This window comes from Chiloscyllium plagiosum, chromosome 12 (genome assembly GCF_004010195.1).
Source record: "Chiloscyllium plagiosum isolate BGI_BamShark_2017 chromosome 12, ASM401019v2, whole genome shotgun sequence".
NCBI classification, from domain to species: Eukaryota; Metazoa; Chordata; class Chondrichthyes; order Orectolobiformes; family Hemiscylliidae; genus Chiloscyllium; species Chiloscyllium plagiosum.
This window is the reverse complement of record NC_057721.1, coordinates 39234811-39252605: the sequence shown is the minus strand read 5'-3', so window position 1 is coordinate 39252605 and position 17795 is coordinate 39234811. Positions and strand designations below refer to the sequence as shown.

Below are 17795 nucleotides of genomic sequence, written 5' to 3'. Positions count from 1 at the left end.
AATGTTCTGCAGCTAATCTGAGACACCCATTCGGGAATCTTGTTTTCAACCACAGAACTGCCTATATACTCCCCTTACAATTGAATCCCCCATGACTATAGCCCCTCCACTCTTTTTTCCCACCATTCTATACAGCAGAGCCAGCCACAGTGCCATTAACCTGGCTATTGCTGCCTTCTCCTGGTGACCTATCTCCCCCAACAGTATCCAAAATGGTATACCTGTATTGGAGGGAGATGACTGCAAGTGACACCTACACTGCCTTCCTGCTCCTTCTCTGCCTTCTCGTCACCCTTTCCTTTCTCCCTCAGCAGTGTGGCAATTTGCTAAAAGTACTATCCACGACCTCCTCAGCATCGCAGATGCTCCACAGTGAGCCCAACCGCAGCTCCAGAACCATCATGCAGTCAAACAAGAGCTGCAGCTGGACACAGTTCCTGCACATGAAGGAGACAGGGTCATCAGCCGTGTGACTGAGCTCCCACATTAAGAGGAGCCTAACATGGGTCAGAGATCTCCTGCCATTTTACTGTTAAGCTTAACTTAGTCCAACTGTAATATCAAATAATAGATAAATGAAAGAAAAAAGGAGTTAAGCCTTTCATCCCAGAAATAGACGTGAACCTTCTAATATGCTTTTTAATTATCAAAGACCAAAACTGCACCCATATTCTAGATTGATCTCACCAAAGTCCTCAACTGCAGTAAAACTTTGTCATATAATATTCCATTCTCTTTGCAATAAATGACAACATTCCATTTGAGCTTCAAATTGCTTCTTGTGTCTGCATAGCAATTCTGAACTTCATGGACCAGGACACCCTGATTCCTCTGTACCACTGTGATAAGCACACTTTCTTGACTACCAAAGGGATCAAAGGTTACAGGGAGAAGGGCAGGAGAATGGAGTTGAGAAACATATCAGCTATGATCAAATAGCATAAGAGACTTGATTAGCCAAATTACCTAATTCAGTACCAATATCTTATGGTCTCCATTCATAGTGTAATGTCTTTATATTCTTCATGATAGTGTGGACTAACTCACATTTACCCATGTGACATTCCATCTGCTAAATGTTTGGTCACTCAATCTGTATTCCTCTGTACACACTACACTCTTGACACCTTACTTTCCCACTCTTCTTGGTCTCACTGGTAAATTTAACTACCATACATTTGATGTCTTCATTTAAATTGCTGATATAATCAGTTTTAGTTCACTTATTCTTAAAAATAAAGGTTGAATGATGTCCTGCATTGGATTAATATAATTAGTAATAAAAATAAACAGATATACAATGTAAAGGACAGCTAATTAAAATCATAGGTTACTGTCCAACAGAACACTATAGGTTGACATACAATACAGCAGAGTCCTCCTTGCAAACATGGAACAACATTTTACCAGGGTTTCTTTCCAGTTATATTTTTATGGACCTTTTTCGAACCTACATTTTAGCTCCAGAAAACATGAATAAGTATCCTCTACAATCTCAGGGAGGAAGGATCTTCTAAATTCCATTATGTCAAGGTTCTTTTAATAAATTTATGAGTTTAAGGTGGAGACATCTCATTACCACCTCTTCAGCTGTTAGAAAAGGTTTCTATTTATTCCGCCTAAGCCTCTTTTTCATTTTATACATCTCCATCAAATCCCCTCATCTAAGGAGAACTTCAACTTCTCCGTAGTCCTGTTCCAGTCCAGTTACATCACTGGTAAAGTGAACAATTGCCCAGGGATGTCTTGTCCACAAAATGCACAAATCAAATCTTAACGGCATGGTGGCTCAGTGGTTAGCACTACAGTATCACAGCATCAGGGTCCCAGGTTTGATTGCAACCTCGGGCGACCATCTGTGTGGAGTTTGCACATGCTTCCTGCGTCTGCATGGGTTTCCTCAATCCAAAGAGGTGTAGGTCAGGTGGATTAGCCATGCTAAATTGCCCATAGTGTCAGACGCTTTAGTCAGAGGGGACTGGGTCTGGATGGGTTACTCTTCGGAGGGTCAGTGACTGGTTGGGCCAAATGGCCTGCTTCCACACTGTAGGGAACCCAATCTAATTGCTGACTCATCAATCTGTTCTCAATCTTCACTTAAAAATCTGTCAGTCTGTTTATTCATGTTCAGTTGAGTTTCCACCATGACCACTGGACTGCAGATTTCATTACAGCCTTTGTCCAAGCATGGAAGTAGACTGAATCCCAGAAATGGAATGAGTGTAACTGGCCCTGCTATCAAGGCAGTATTGTCCAAACTTGGCATTGCGAAACCCTAGCAAAACCGAAGTCAACACAATCCATGGGCAAGCAACTCTCCATTGATTGGAGTTATATTAAATGCAAAAGGAAGATTTATCTTGTTCTTCAATGGCGCAACATTACATACTGTGTCTACAACAGCAGGTCAGATGAGGAGTTCTGGGGTGGGTGCCTGATCTGATTCCCTAATGACTCTACACCTTTCTGAAGGCATGTCCAGTATACATTGAAAACTCTATTTCCTGAATGAGTGTTGTGCCCTTATTCAAGTAGGGCCTCAAAGAAAATCCTGGGAACTACAGACCAGTAATCCTAACATTTGTGGTAGGTAAATTACTTGAAAAAACTGAGGGATAAGATACATGCATTTGGAAAGACAGGGCTTGATTAGGGTAAACAGCATGGCTTTATGCATGGCATGTCATGCCTCACACAAATTAGTTCTTTGAAGTGACCAGGAAGGTTGACAAGGGCAGGGTAGAAGATGTAGTCTAGACGCATTTCAGTAAGGCCTTAGATAAGGTTTTCACATGGTCGGCAGCTCAGGAAGGTTAGGTTGCATGGAATCCAGGGGAGCTGGCAAACTGGATACACAATTGGCTTGACAGTAGGAAGCAGAGGCCAACAGTGGAAGGACACTATTCAGACTGAAGGCCTGAAACTAGTGAAGTACTTTAGGGATCGATGCTGAGCCCATTGCTGTTTGTTATCTATATCAATGCTTTGGATGAGAACGTGCAAAGCATGATTAGTAAATTTGCAGATGACACTAAAGTAGGTGGCATCAGGGACAGTGAGGGAACCTTTCAGATCTTGATCAGCTGCGGAAGTGGGTTGAGAAGTGGTAAATGGAGTTTAAGATAGCAAAGTGTGAGATCTTACATTTTGCAAAGTCAAATCAAGGAGTGCAGTGGAACTGAGGGACCTTGGATTTCAGTTGCCTGGTTCTCTGAAAATGGAGTCAGAGGTAGACAGGGCAGTGAAGGCAGCTTTTGGCACACTGGTGGCCTTCATCAGTCAGGGTACTGAATACAGAAGTTGGGAAGTTACACTGCAGTTGTACAGGACTTAGTGAGGCTACACTTGGAGTACTGTGATCAGTTTTGGTCACATTGTTACATGAAAAAAGAGTGCAGAAGAAATTTACAAGGATGTTGCCCAGACTCAATGGTCCGAGTTATAGGGAGAGGTTGGATAAGCTAGGATGTTTCTCTTCAGAGCATAGGAGACTGAGGAGGGAATCTTACAAAAGTGTAGAAGATCAAAAGAGACATGGATAGGGTGAATGCACTCAGTCTTTTCCCCCAAGGTTGGGGAATCCAGGACTAGAGGGCATCAGTTTAAGGTTGGAGAGGAAAGAATAAAAGGGAACCTGAGAGGCAGAGCGCTTTAGGGAATATCTCTGGGACACCTGCACCGATCAACCACACCGCCCTGTGGCCAACATTTCAACTCCCCCTCCCAGTCAGCCAAGGACATGGAGGTCCTGGGCCTCCTTCACCGCCGCTCCTTCACCACCCGACGCCTGGAGGAAGAACGCCTCATCTTCCGCCTCGGAACACTTCAAGCCCAGGGCATCAACGTGGACTTCACCAGTTTCCTCATTTCCCCTTCCCCCACCTCCAAACTTCCAGCTCAGCACTGTCCCCATGACTTGTCCTTCCAGCCTATCTTCCTTTCCACCTATCCACTCCAACTTCCTCTCTGACCTATCACCTTCATCCCCAGCCCCATTCACCCATTGTACTCTTTGCTACCTTCCCCACCCTCCTCCATGACCTATCACCTCCATCCCACCCCCATTCACCTACTGTACTCTATGCTAATTTCTCCCCACCCTCCTCTCATTTATCTCTCCACCCTGCAGGCACTCTGCCTCTATTCCTGATGAAGGGCTTTTGCCCGAAACGTCGATTTTCTTGCTTCTCGGATGCTGCCTGAACTGCTGTGCTTTTCCAGCACCACTCTAATCTAGAATCTGGTTTCCAGCATCTGCAGCCCTTGTTTTTACCTAGCTGACTCTGACTTGCAGTCTACCCCATTCACCAACCCATCCTCTCACCAATTCTTTGCACTTTGCTCTCCTGAAGCTGCGCTCCCCTTTAAGATCCAGTTCCAAAATCAGAACTTTAGGGTTGTGGATGTTAAGATGTCAAAGTGGATCTCAAATGTTTTAAAAACACGACTGCATGTTGACTCCCATACCAAACCCTCGCTCCCTCTGGAGATTAGTAGCAAGACACAGTAGGGGAGGAGGGGGGTTTAAGAGTTTTGCTAGGAGGAAGGATCGAGTGTGTTAAGAAGCACTGGAAGCTGCAAATCACAAGACTAGTTAGCAAAATTGGTAGGCGAGGGAATGAGGGGTCTCAAGTTGAAAGGTCAGCAGCAAGCATGGGTTAGGCAATTAGATAGGCCTACAAGTTGGAGGGTATACAGCAAGACTGTGGGTTAGGTGAGATGTTAAGGGGTTAATTTGCTCTGCTGGCATGAAAGAACTTGGACATCCTGAGGTAGGGTGGTATGTTTCTGTCTTGCAGGTGGTATGTAAAATTTACATAGCCATCTCCCGCTATGCAGAATCAATAAGAACACTGCAGTTAGGAATCTAACCACACCTTGCAGTTAAAACTATTTACAGCAGATATTGCCATTAAGTTATGATCTAAATCACATTGTAGTGATTTGATTGTTTCCAAAAACATTGTGCCTGGAGTGGCATGTCACAAGGGGGGAGTGGCTGGGGGTTGTCCTTTGGGCAATACTGATGTGAAATTCTGTGCTCCCTTGCTCAGGGAGATCGCTTGACACGCTTCACAACCATTGCGAAGAGTGCTAAGTGATCCTCCAAAGCTTGTACTTGCTTAATAAACTTTGGCTGTTCACAGAAGTTAACGTAATGCAGTTGCATCAAGTGTGTAACAATCTCAAGAAAAAGAACCTAACATAGATAGCAGAACATGTGGTGAGTCGCAACTACTGTACTCTACCATGGGCGGCACAGTGGCTAGCACTACTGCCTCACAGCACCAGGGACCCAGGTTTGACCTTTGTGGTGGGGATGATCTTCAGAGGGTTAATGTGAACCCCATAGACTGCTACCACACTATGGGTTCCTTGAATACCTACAGTTCTGAGGAAGGGTCACTGGACCCAAAATGTTAGCTCTGATAGCAGTAGCACAGATACTGCCACAGATTGAGCTCTCTCAGTAGTGTGTGTTTTGGTTTTTATTTACTTATTGTAATATTGTTAATTTATTGAAAATTTCAATTACCAAAATAGCATTCAGCTAAGTATCTCAACTTCAAGTTTGAATGCTTCAATGCCTGTTCACTAATGCAGGTTCTACATTCTACAGGTTTTATACTGAATCACAACTTACTGTTAAACCACAGTCATTTCACTTTAAGTTACACTTTTTAGAAAGAGAACTCAACTTTAAGGACGTGTAAGCTGTGTGCACTTAATAAATCAACTTATATATTTTGTAACTAACAAAAATGTTAAAATGAGGCCAAATAGCTTGTGCTTGCAGTACTTACCTCAAATTCAGTTTGAATTCACAACTTAATTTACCAAATGGAACATGTAAACAAAAATATTCATCTCTGGCTATCAACTCAAAATTGAGTAAACATGCTTCCATCCATTAAATTATCTGCATTGTTTTAAAAACAGTCATTCATGAGGTATGGGCATTGTCAGCATTTGCTTGGGAAGGTGTCAGTGGACTCCCTTGAGGTGTCAGTACATCCACAGTGCTGTTAGGGAGTGAGTTCTAGATTTCTGACCCAGAAACAGTAGCTATGATAGTCTAAGCCATGGTGATGTGTGGCTTAGATGATAACTTCTAGATTGTGGTCCAATGAACCTGCTGCCTTTGTCCTTCCAGGTATTAAACGTCACACATTTATAAGGTACCTTCATAAGAGTATGGATGGGTTGTTGCAGTGCCTGTTGGACATGCTAAGTTCTGTTGCTAGTGTCTATTACTGGCAAAACAAGCTAGTTAACAGAAATTTCCAGGTATTTTCTAATCAAGTTGCTCATTAGACATCGCTGGAAGTGTGTGGGGCTCAGAAGCAGGGACACTAGCATTGTACCACAAGGATCCAGAAGATAACTTGCCATTTTTTGGCATTGTCACTGCCACTGCCACCTGCTATTTAATAAAACAAAGCACTAAAATTGGAAACGCACAATGTTCAATGTCAGCAAAATTTTCCTTTAAAGCAAAAAGAGTCTCTTGACTCGAATGGGACCAGCAAATAAAGTGAATTTCTCACTTTTATTTGCTCATTGAACCAGATGATCCCCTACCTCAAAGAGAAACAAACTTACAGAACCATGGGAATTTCACAACATACTGGACTGAACAGCAACCTATGCACATAAGTCAGTGTGAAAGTATAAAACTCATTTATTGAAAATTGCTTGCTTAACAAGGTATGCCAAACAAACATGCCCAACATTTAGCCATCTGCACTTTCTATGTGTATGATTGTGATATCCACAGTTGCCTAACTTAGCCAATTTGGAAAACAGTGGTCATGATAGTTCACTAACATTACATTTACAATGTCAAATCTACTTTGAATGTGCGATTGCAAACTGCAAACCTATATTATGCAATAATATAGACCAAAATCAACCAATTCAAAAGCCAATCTCACTCCTCTGCAAACTTCACCTCAAACATTAAGCTCAACCAAATTCAACAAAACAGCTGATGCCAAATTTATCCTGCACAACACTCAAATGTTCATTGGTTAAATTGATAGTTGCTTGAGAATAATTGAACATAACTTTCATAGGTAGATACCCTTGTTCCTCACTAGCAGTTCAGGCCTCCGTTGACTAATTTCCATAAATTATTTTACGAAAAGTAGTCACCTCAGTTATTTATGGCTCTTTACCACAATTAATGGCATTGAATCTTAAGGTTTAAATACATAAATAATCAGTTGGTGATACCCACATTATCTACTCTTTGAAATAAATATTGGTAGAAGTACATTAGTCTCATTAGTATCTTAAGTACCTTACCAGGAGGCATGAGCTTCATAAGAATGCGAGCACCATCTCTCAGCTGTGGCATGTTTAGGCTACTGCCCAGATCCGCAACTTGCCAAAGAAAGGAAATGTATCGCGGGTGTAAGGACATTATCTAAGGAAGAAGCAGATTAGGAATAACTAAATCATCTGAATTCAAATACTATTAAATGTGCAGAGTCACCTGTCTGAACACACATGACATCTTACCAAAAGCTAAGCACAACTGAATTAACTTGTTTGGAAGAGGGGAAATGTCATACTAATTCACTTCAATCTCAGAATATTTTGGTTCATTATCAATTTTTGCCAAATTGTACAAGTAGTTTTAAAATGAATGAAGCAAAGTATGACATTTATCAGTGATCAATGTCTAGTCCATAGCTTAAGAGTTAGCTTGTTTAAACAAAAGCACTCATTTGAGCGATAACATTTCAAACTCTCAACAGATTCTCAACATCAAGCACATAATCCAACCTCAAGCTCATGTTTAGTAAGACAATTTCATGTTAACAGAGATGCCGCATTGTGTTTGTTCAAGCAGACTTCAATATGTGTTCGAACAGGAGAAACAGGGACGTTCTTCCAATGTGATGGCTGATATTTATCCCTTAAACTATTCTTAAAAAAGTTACCAAAAGAGAAAATGCTGGAAAATCTCAGCAGGTCTGGCAGCATCTATAAGGAGAGAAAAATGCTGACGTTTTGAGTCTAACTGACCCTTTGTCAAAGCTGGCTTAAAAAAGTTAATTGGTTTAAAACCTCATTACTGTTGAGACTGTGCACGTACTGACTACCATTTTTACTTAAAGCTACAGTCACTACAATCCATCAGTAATTTGTTTAATGTAAAATACTTTGGGAACTCCTAACAATGGGAAAGGCACCATATGAAAGTAACTTCATTCAATTAGCTAATCTTGTTGTTCCCATCTTTAGAGCAGACTATGGCAAGTAACTCTACCATCAATTGATCCCCATTTAGCTACACACAAAGGATTGGACAGGAACAAGGAAACAGGATTATTCAATTTTAATCAGGGGTCATCTGCCATCAGAGCACCCTTGATGTAACTGCCCAAAAAGAATGCTTTTTCGAAAAGTGCCAGGTTGCAAAGTCGGAAAATGATTCATGCAGGAGAAATATTTCACAAGGCTGGGATATGTTAGGCACTGCTAGCCTAATTGAACTTGGATGCAAGAATGCAAAACCATTCTTCCTTCTCCATATTTTGCCCATTAATACAGACCTCAACAAGGCAGGTATCTTAAAGACAACTGATGTCTTCTCACAGTTAGTAAACAAACTAAATTGATTAGCTGGAAGCCAGATTTTGCATTACTCTCTTCTGATACCATGTGTCTTTGCGAACATCCCTGATATCTCCAGTCTCGCAGAACATAAAAATCCAACATATCCAGCAAGAATTATTTAATCAGGATGACTGGCTCAATTATCCACTGATCCAGTTGACAGTGCTTAAGTATCTCAGTAACATAGCCCCCACGATGTTTCATAAAATAACTGGGTGCAATTGTCCTCCTTCTGCCATAGATTAGCTGTCAAGTTAAAACATTTTTTAGTAACATATTGCCGTGAGACAACTTGCAACAAGTGCCACACTTTGAAATTCATGATGTCCACACCTACATCCAAGGAGGCACGAGGGCATGACCCTTTTGTTTGTGAAGAGAAATTGAACAAAGAAAGCCATTAATAATTTTAGCTGTTTCCCTGATCCATCATGCTTAGTTCATCTCAGACAATTAACCCCTACTTAATTTGCAAAGTTCTTAGCAATAGTCACTTTATCTACATCTTTTGCAAGTTGGTATTTCTCAATATACTCTTGCCCATCCACGAAGAACCCCTGACATGCTTGGCAGTCTATGACAGTTTACATGCCACACGAATGAAAAATCAATATACACACTTTAAAATGAGTAATTATATCAGCTGGGTATAAATCGGACAAGTTACATTGCCTTCAAGTCGTATCTGATAAACAACCTGTCTTGACAGTAATAGAAATTACAAGAAATGCCAACATACATGTGTCTGCCTGTGTGCATTGTAGCAACTACAGTAACTCCATTAGCCACCGTACCTTCTTGATGGCTCCAATTAAAATTGCATCGGATTTAACTCTGGAACAGAGACCTGGCACGACTGACCTATACTACGCAAGCCTCCGGCACCTCACTTTATTCCTTTATATTTCTGTTCTCATACCCTTAACCAGCTTCTTAATCCATGCAACGCATTTCTAATATTCCATGTAACACATTCTAACTATTCACAAGGTAAACGTTTAACATACAGCATAATTATTGCAGTTGTATTTGCAATTTTCTTTGCTAATAATCAATTTTGCGGTTAAATACAAATCTACCTGATCAAATCTGTCCATAATTTTTAAGGCCTCTTGAGGTCACTGCAGTTTTCTATTTGTAGAAAACCCTCCCCATCCACACTTTACTGATTCTTACTCAAGTTACACCAACTCAGTCTGTTAGTTCGCCAGTATTGTACAGAGTACTTTTCGCACTTTAGATAAACACCTGAAATGCAAGTAACAGCAGACTGCTGCCAATGATATTGTAGCTGCATGTGCAAAGTGACAACATTATACTTAATTCAAAGTCGTAAGCACACAAGACTTATGCCAAAAAGCACTAGTTATGTGGAGTTTCAATTAAGGATTCTTGTATGCAAGCGCACACCCATGCTCCTATAGATATCTTATCAAGCCCACAAAACTTCACGTGTGAGTACGTCTAAATCAATACAAAATGGGAAATATCACTTCGCAACAAATATTCACAACGTATTATATTACAAAATGTCTTAGTACTAAATTGGTAAATATTGACAAAATCTATGACAAACAATACATTGCAATCAAGATGATCAAGATATGTGATCTTGAAACAAGGTAGAAATGCAAATATGAAAACGCAAACTTAGGGAATCAAGGACTAACAGTGCATCCATGATTGGCAAAAGTAATATCCATTCCATAATGCACATAATTTAGTTAAGAGTTGTATGCAGAAATGCCAAAATCGGCATCAAGCTTTTTGCGCTCTTGAAAGCTTAAGAATTAAGTTGAAACTCTGAATATGCAATGCAATTAGGTCATTTGGAATACATGGCAGAGACACTGCATTTTGAAATTAAAATGAACTGCTCTTTCAACTCCTATGCGTAAAATTACATGGAACAGCATATCGAAATAGTTAGTGAAATGCAATTGCATTTTACTATAAATTAGCTAGATTAGATTCCCTACAGTGTGGAAACAGGCCCTTCGGCCCAACAAGTCCACACCAACCCTCCGAACAGCAACCCACCCAGACCCATTCCCCTACATTTACCCCTTCACCTAACACTACGGGCAATTTAGAATAGTCAATTCACCTAACCTGTACATCTTTAGACTGTGGGAGGAAACCGGAGCACCCGGAGGGAACCCACGCAGACACGGGGAGAATGTGCAAACTCCACACAGACAGTTGCCCAAGGCGGGATTTGAAGCCGGCTACAACTCCAGAAGTCAGGCTAAATTATTAATACATATCATACAACTTAAGAAACTGAGCTGTTGAAGTTCAGCTACAGCTGTTGCACTTTAGGTACCAGGTCTCACTGAATGCACTATTTTTCCCTTGCAGTAATGAGAGGCTGAATGTAACATGCAGCTGAGTGGGATCTGTGTGTGTGGGGTTGGGGTTGGGGGCTGCAGGTTAGAGTACAGCTACTGTTTTGAAGCTACAAATTTGAAGTTTTTAGAAAATAGATAGAAGGTCAGTTAAAATTTATTACCATAGCTTATTTGCCAAATTTTCCCATGGAATCAGCTAGCAAAGATACTGACGTTTTACTGACTGGTCTTCGTTATGCAAGCAGGTCAATATCCAAACAATCATGCTTTTGCTTGCATTTTTCTTATACGTTCCAAATGCTATTTTTCTTACTAAGGTAACCTCTGATCTGGCAGATATGAATATCTTGAGAGGAAGTGCAATGAAGATTCATCAGACTGATGGTAAATCCAAGTTTAGCCATACAAGGAGAGATTGGTTCATCTAGGCCTGTATTCACTGCAGTTTAATTGCTTGATTTTATCCAGTCTATACGTACCTTAGTCATCGCAAGAATGCTGTGGAAATTCATCCTTCACGATTGGAAATAGCCTCGTGATGCGAGTCTATTACTTAGGAGATACAACTAGCATTCAGTTGAAAAGTTAATTTAATGATTAGTAGCATGTGACAACTAGCATTAACAAGAGGTCTGCAATAGAACCTCTGCATATCTTTGGATGCTGGAAGAGAGATTAAAATCTGTTTGCAAATAAGGCCATAATAGAAAGGAGCATTAGGCCCATAAGACCATAAGACATAGGAGTGGAAGTAAGGCCATTCGGCCCATCAAGTCCACTCCGCCATTCAATCATGGCTGATGCGCATTTCAGCTCCACTTACCAGCGTTCTCCCCGTAGCCCTTAATTCCTCGAGACAACAAGAATCTATCAATCTTGGCCTTGAAGACATTTAGCGTCCCGGCTTCCACTGCACTCCGTGGCAATGAATTCCACAGGCCCACCACTCTCTGGCTGAAGAAATGTCTCCGCATTTCTGTTCTGAAATGACCCCCTCTAATTCTAAGGCTGTATCCACGGGTCCTAGTCTCCTCGTTTAACTGAAACAATTTCCTAGCATCCACCTTTTCCAAGCCATGTATTATTTTGTACGTCTCTATTAAGTCTCCCCTCAATCTTCTAAACTCCAACGAATACAATCCCACTATCCTCAGCCGTTCCTCATATGTTAGACCTAACTGCATATCTCCCCAACCCTTTCCAGCTCTTAACTTCACTTTATGCCCCTATTGATCCGGGCATAAACTGCAAGCAACTGCACGCAATATTTCGGGGGAACCGAATGAACAAATGAAATAAACGACTGGAGAAAGCCACAGAAACCTGTCGTTTCCAATAAAACATCTTTTGCTCAATCCTGCGCTGTGCACTTATCCTCTAGATTCTTCTGCAGCCTCCCCACTTCCTCAGTACTACCTGCCTGTCCACCTAACTTCGTATCATCGGCAAACTTCGCGAGAATGCCCCCGGTTCCCTCATCCAAATCGTTAATATATAATGCGAACAGCTGTGGCCCCAGCACCGAACCCTGCGGGACACCGCTCGTCACCGGCTGCCATTCTGAAAAAGAACCTTTTATCCCAACTCTCTGCCTTCTGTTAGACAGCCAATCCTCAATCCATCCCAGCAGCTCACCTCGAACACCATGGGCCCTCACCTTGCTCAGCAGCCTCCCGTGTGGCACCTTATCAAAGGCCTTTTGAAAGTCTAGATAGACCACATCCACTGGGTTTCCCTGGTCTAACCTACTTGTTACCTCTTCAAAAAATTCCAACAGGAGTCCGTTGTGCTATAGAATCAGGGCTGACACATGAAATTAAAAATGGTGGAGAAACTCTGGTGCCTGTGAGCCACAGGTTGCGATGGCAATGTAGACTGAGTGGCAAACTATGGCTGAATTCAATGTGGGGAAGCATTAAGTCAGTTTTGAATCTGCAGAACAACAATGACAAAATTGTCTTGGCAGCAAGAAACTGGAAGGCAAATGATAGAACTTGGGAGCCGAATGCACACAGCTTACTTCAGGTTATGGATATGTACAAAACGTAACCAAGGCAAATGGCATGTTGGTTTTTACCTCAATAGTTGGTATTTAAGTGAAAAAAGGATGCTTCGTTGCAACATAGTCTTGATTATACTTAGTCTGTCTGACAGCATTGAATTGGGACCTCATTTTTCATTTCGAAGCAGACCATGAAAAAGCACAGCATAATGCTAGGTATAACACCACTCAAGTTTTAACTGAGCTCAAGTTTACTGAGAACAGAGACCAGGAGGCCAGGTAAAAGCATACAAATGTGGTCAAGTACCGAGTAATGAAGTAATGTGTCAAAGTCTGACAAGTTCAAGAGATATGGAGCAGACATGGTGTGGAGGTCAAAGTGAATAAGCCTCATGATGGAATCAAGTGCAGAAACAAACTAAATTCTTGGATATTGTATTCCTAGTGACAAGTCAAATTGAGGCAGAGTTGTTAAATATCTCCACTAAATGCTTATTTGCAGCACAATGATGCTCAGAAGAATTAGTTAATTAAAATCTAGCCATTTTGACCAAGGCTTTTTCATCTTAAATAATCAGCATGACGGAGGGGCCCTCTTGTGGTGCAGTGGTCATGTCCCTATGCCTGGACAGAGAGCCAGGTTCAAATCCCACCTCCAGTTGTGTAACAAAGTCTCTGAACAGGCTAATTAGTAAAATTGGTTCATAAAAAACTACTGTTGAAAATATAGTACAGCTTATCATTCCAAATCTCTCAATTACCTGATAGGATTCACGAATTCAACTGTTTTAACATGAAGATATAAAAAGTAGGAAGGAAGGGGTTTGTGGTATTTGTGCCAAATAATTAATCCACAAATTCAACTATTGTTTTATGGACCCAGGTTTGAATCGAGTCATGGCACATGGTGGAATCTGAATTAAATAAATAGCTGGAACTATGAATATATTGATGACCATGAAATTGTTGCCTGTTTTTGGGAAAAATCATCTGGTTCACAAATGTCCTTCAGGGGAAAAAGATCTGCCATCTTCACCTGGTCTGGTCTACATGCAACTTTTAAGCCACAGCAACATGGTCATCTTCAGGGGGTTAGTGTCAAAAGTGGGAGAGCGGTCTCAGACTGGCCATGCAACAGTATGACAGGCATAATCATAGAATCATACGTTAACATACTCCAAACACCAAAGACCGTTCCTGGCTGCATCCTGTCCCACCAGCAGTGGCAAAGCAATACAGAGTCAGCAAGGGGTTGCCCTAGGAGCCCTCAACATGGACTTGCAACCTCCATGAACTCTCATGGCAACAGGTTATCATGGGCAAGAAAACCTCTTACTGATTACCATGTACTGTCCTCCTGCATGTTAAACCACACTTGGAGAAAGCATCAAGGGCAACAAGGGTGCCCTCTGGATGGGAAATTTCAATGTCATAAACAAGGTCAAAAACATACTTGAACAATCTACCTGCTCTAAATGCATCTATCCATGTCTATCAGTAAGTAACTACCGCAGTCTCTGGGGAGACAAAGTCTCATCTTCACATTGAAAATAACCTCCATCATGAGGTGCAGCGGCATTATCACCGTGCTAAGTATGTATTTCCCTCTTCATGGTTCCTTCACCATCTGCCATCTTTTGCCCTCAATTAGAAGTGCTATTGCCAAGCCATTCATGGTGGCTTGATATTGAAATCCCCCAGAATATCCTCTGCACCCTTGTGACCCTCAATACTTCCTCCACGTATGATTCAATGGGAGGACAATTTAACAAGAGCTTCTGAAGCCAATATCACCAACATTCAGGCAAAACTTCGACTTCATCATTATGAATTCTGCGTAAGTGTGCAGAAACCGCAAACTGTCAATCATACTCAGTCTTGATTTGGAGAGGCCGGTGTTGGACTGGCATATACAAAGTTAAAAATCACACAACACCGGGTTATAGTCCAATAGATTTAATTAGAAGCACTAACTTTCAGAGTGCTGCTCCTTCAACCACCTGAAGGAGCAGCGCTCCGAAACCTAGGGCTTCCAATTAAACCTGTTGGACTATAGCCTGGTGTTGTGTGATTTTTAACTTTGTATATCCAGTCTTGTTTCAGTGTTCCCAAAATGTTCTAGATGTGAAGATATTTCTCCACGAAGAGTGGTGAGCCAATGGAATTCATTACAACAGAAAGCAGTTGAGGCCAAAACAATGAATGGAGTAACAGAATCAAAGGGCCAAATACCCTTCTCCAGCTCCTATTTTCCAAGTTTCTATGACCAGCATTTCACAGGAGCAGAAAGGTTCATCTGAGGTTCAACATTAAGTACAATAGTACTAATATTAATTTGGGGGGGTGTGAATGTGAAGAGGACAAATGTGTCATCCAAGTTGCGACAGCAGAGTGATTAAGGAAGTGAAAAGGAACCAAATCCTGTTATCCAAATCAGACTACATCAAGGGATGCCCAACCCCAAGTGCCAAAGATTTCTGTTCAGACATGAAGACCCTGTCCAAAACTTGCAAATGAATGAGTGAGGAGGAATTTTCTGAGCATCCTCTTTCTAATAAACATTAATACACAATATTTATTAACTATTCCAACCCTGCCCTGTGCCTCAAAAATACAAGTAAGAAATTGTGTCCCTAACAGGACCTTACATTTATTAACAGCTCAATATTTACATGCTTGCACACCAATTGTGTTTTTTTCCCTCAACTGCCATTCTAATTTCATTCTCTACTTACCAACCTTATTTTCCTGTGTTCTTCCTCTTTCAATTTGTTGTATTTGGCCTGGTTCTTGCTTGAACAAAAAACCTGAATACACTGTACTCTTAAATTCCCTGGTCAGTCAAACAACACTTGGGTTTTGATAGTCCCTTTTACCAGCATGTACCTGATAAGTCTCCACCTTAAAGACTAAACAAAGATTTTCCTTCAACCTGGCTACATCCTCTGTCAACTCAATGAGATTAGCCATATTCCAACTAAATTTACTTCTGATTATTTCTGGTCCTTCTCCATTAACAATATCAACTATATGTGGTGACGTGAACATGTTTCCCAACAGAAATGAGTCCAATCAATTGCATTGGACTTGAAATGCTAATTCTTTACCTCTCCACAAATGATGTCTGACCTGAGCTTCTCCGGAACTTGGTTTTTAAATTCAGATTCATCCATTTTATCCAGTACCAAATCCAGCAATCTCTCTTAAGCAGGACCAAGAATATAAAATAAAACAAAGAACTGTGGATGCTGGGAATTTGAAACAAAAACAGAAACTGGAGAAACTCAGCAGGTCTGGCAACATTTAAGAGAAAGTTGATTTAATGTTCAGTCCAGTGACCCTTGTTCAAAACTGATGGCAGCTCGGAGACCTGTTGCATCTGTTACGATGCCACCTTCCACAGGGGGACCTCAAATGTCCAGGTCCCTCAACTGAAGATACCCCACCACCCTAGACGAGAGTCCTAAACCAAACTCATTTCCCATACCCCTGCACTCATCCCTTCTCTCCCTTCCCACAACACCAATAGGATCCGCCGGTCTTCACTTTGCTCCCCACCAGCATCGGTATCCAAAGGATCACGAGCTGTCAATTGCATTAGTCTCCTACCCTCCCTTGACAGTTTTTAAAACAGGAACTGTTTCTTCCACTCCTCCTCCCCTCTCAGCATCTCCCCATCCAACTGCTCCCTCTCCTCACTATCCAATGCTCCTGACACACCTTCCAGAGGTTTACCTGAACTTCACTCAATCTAGTCTACTGTACTGGCACCTCACTATGTGGTTGCCTCTATGCTGGGAGATGAAACACAGACTGGAAGAACCACTTAACAGAACACTCACATTCTATCGCTAAAAAGAGTCCCGAGCTGCCAGTTGCCTGCCACTTCAGCACACTGTTGTCAAGCCTGCTGTACTGTTCTGGCAAGACTTAGCACAAGATGAAAACAGCATTCCATTTTGCATTTGGAGACCCTGCAGATTTCACGACTCAACATAAAGTTCAATAATTTTACAACCTGAACACCTTCTCCACCTGCCCAGACCCTGTCATGACATGGGCTGCTTTGAGCACAACTAATCTCTCTCCACCTACTTATGGTCCCATTATCAGCTTTCTTTTTCCTCTTGGGCATAACAATATCCATTGCTTTTCTCCCCAACTGGCATTGTCTCCATTTCACCTATCCTCTCACTCCTCCTCTCCTCTTAGCTACAATCAGCTCTGAATGGTCACTGGACACAAAACGTTAACTCTGCCTTCTCTGTACAGAAGCTTCCAAGCCTGATGAGTTTCTTCAGCATTGTTTTTGTTTCAGACCAAGAACATACTGTGTACAGGAAAGCTTCCTGGACCATTCTAGAGACTCTCCCTCTTCAACCCCTTAACTTTGTAACCTCAATCAATAGGTGAGCAATCTTCCCTCAATAATACAAGTGGGAATGTAAGTAAGCGATTGCACAATGTTCAGTGCATTCACAACTCTTCGATACTGTAGCAGTCAGCTTCACTACGCAAGATCACAACAACATTTAGGCTTGGGCTAACAATTGGCAATTAACATCACCTGACACTAAGTCTTAGTCATACACATATGCAGCAAGGAAACAGACCTTTTGATTCAAGTAGTCCATGCCGACCAGATATCCGAAATGTATCTCATCCCATTTGCCAGCATTTTGCCCATATGCCTGTAAACCCTTCCAATTCACATGCCCATCCAGATGCCTTTTAAATATTATAATTGTACCAGCCTCCATCACTTCCTCTGGCAGCTCACTCCATACACACACCACCCTCTGCATGAAACAGTT

The 17795-nt window shown here is 41.5% G+C and overlaps 1 protein-coding gene across 2 annotated transcripts in view; it reads right to left on the bottom strand.

Moving 5' to 3' along the window:
• The window catches only part of usp9 (ubiquitin specific peptidase 9), a 272043-nt gene that overhangs the window by 147719 nt on the left and 106529 nt on the right, over positions 1 to 17795 (bottom strand). For both annotated transcript variants that reach the window (XM_043700849.1, XM_043700850.1), the window contains exon 21: positions 7309 to 7429. In XM_043700849.1, coding sequence (XP_043556784.1) covers positions 7309 to 7429 — 121 coding nt within the window. The remainder of the gene's footprint in view (positions 1 to 7308; positions 7430 to 17795) is intronic.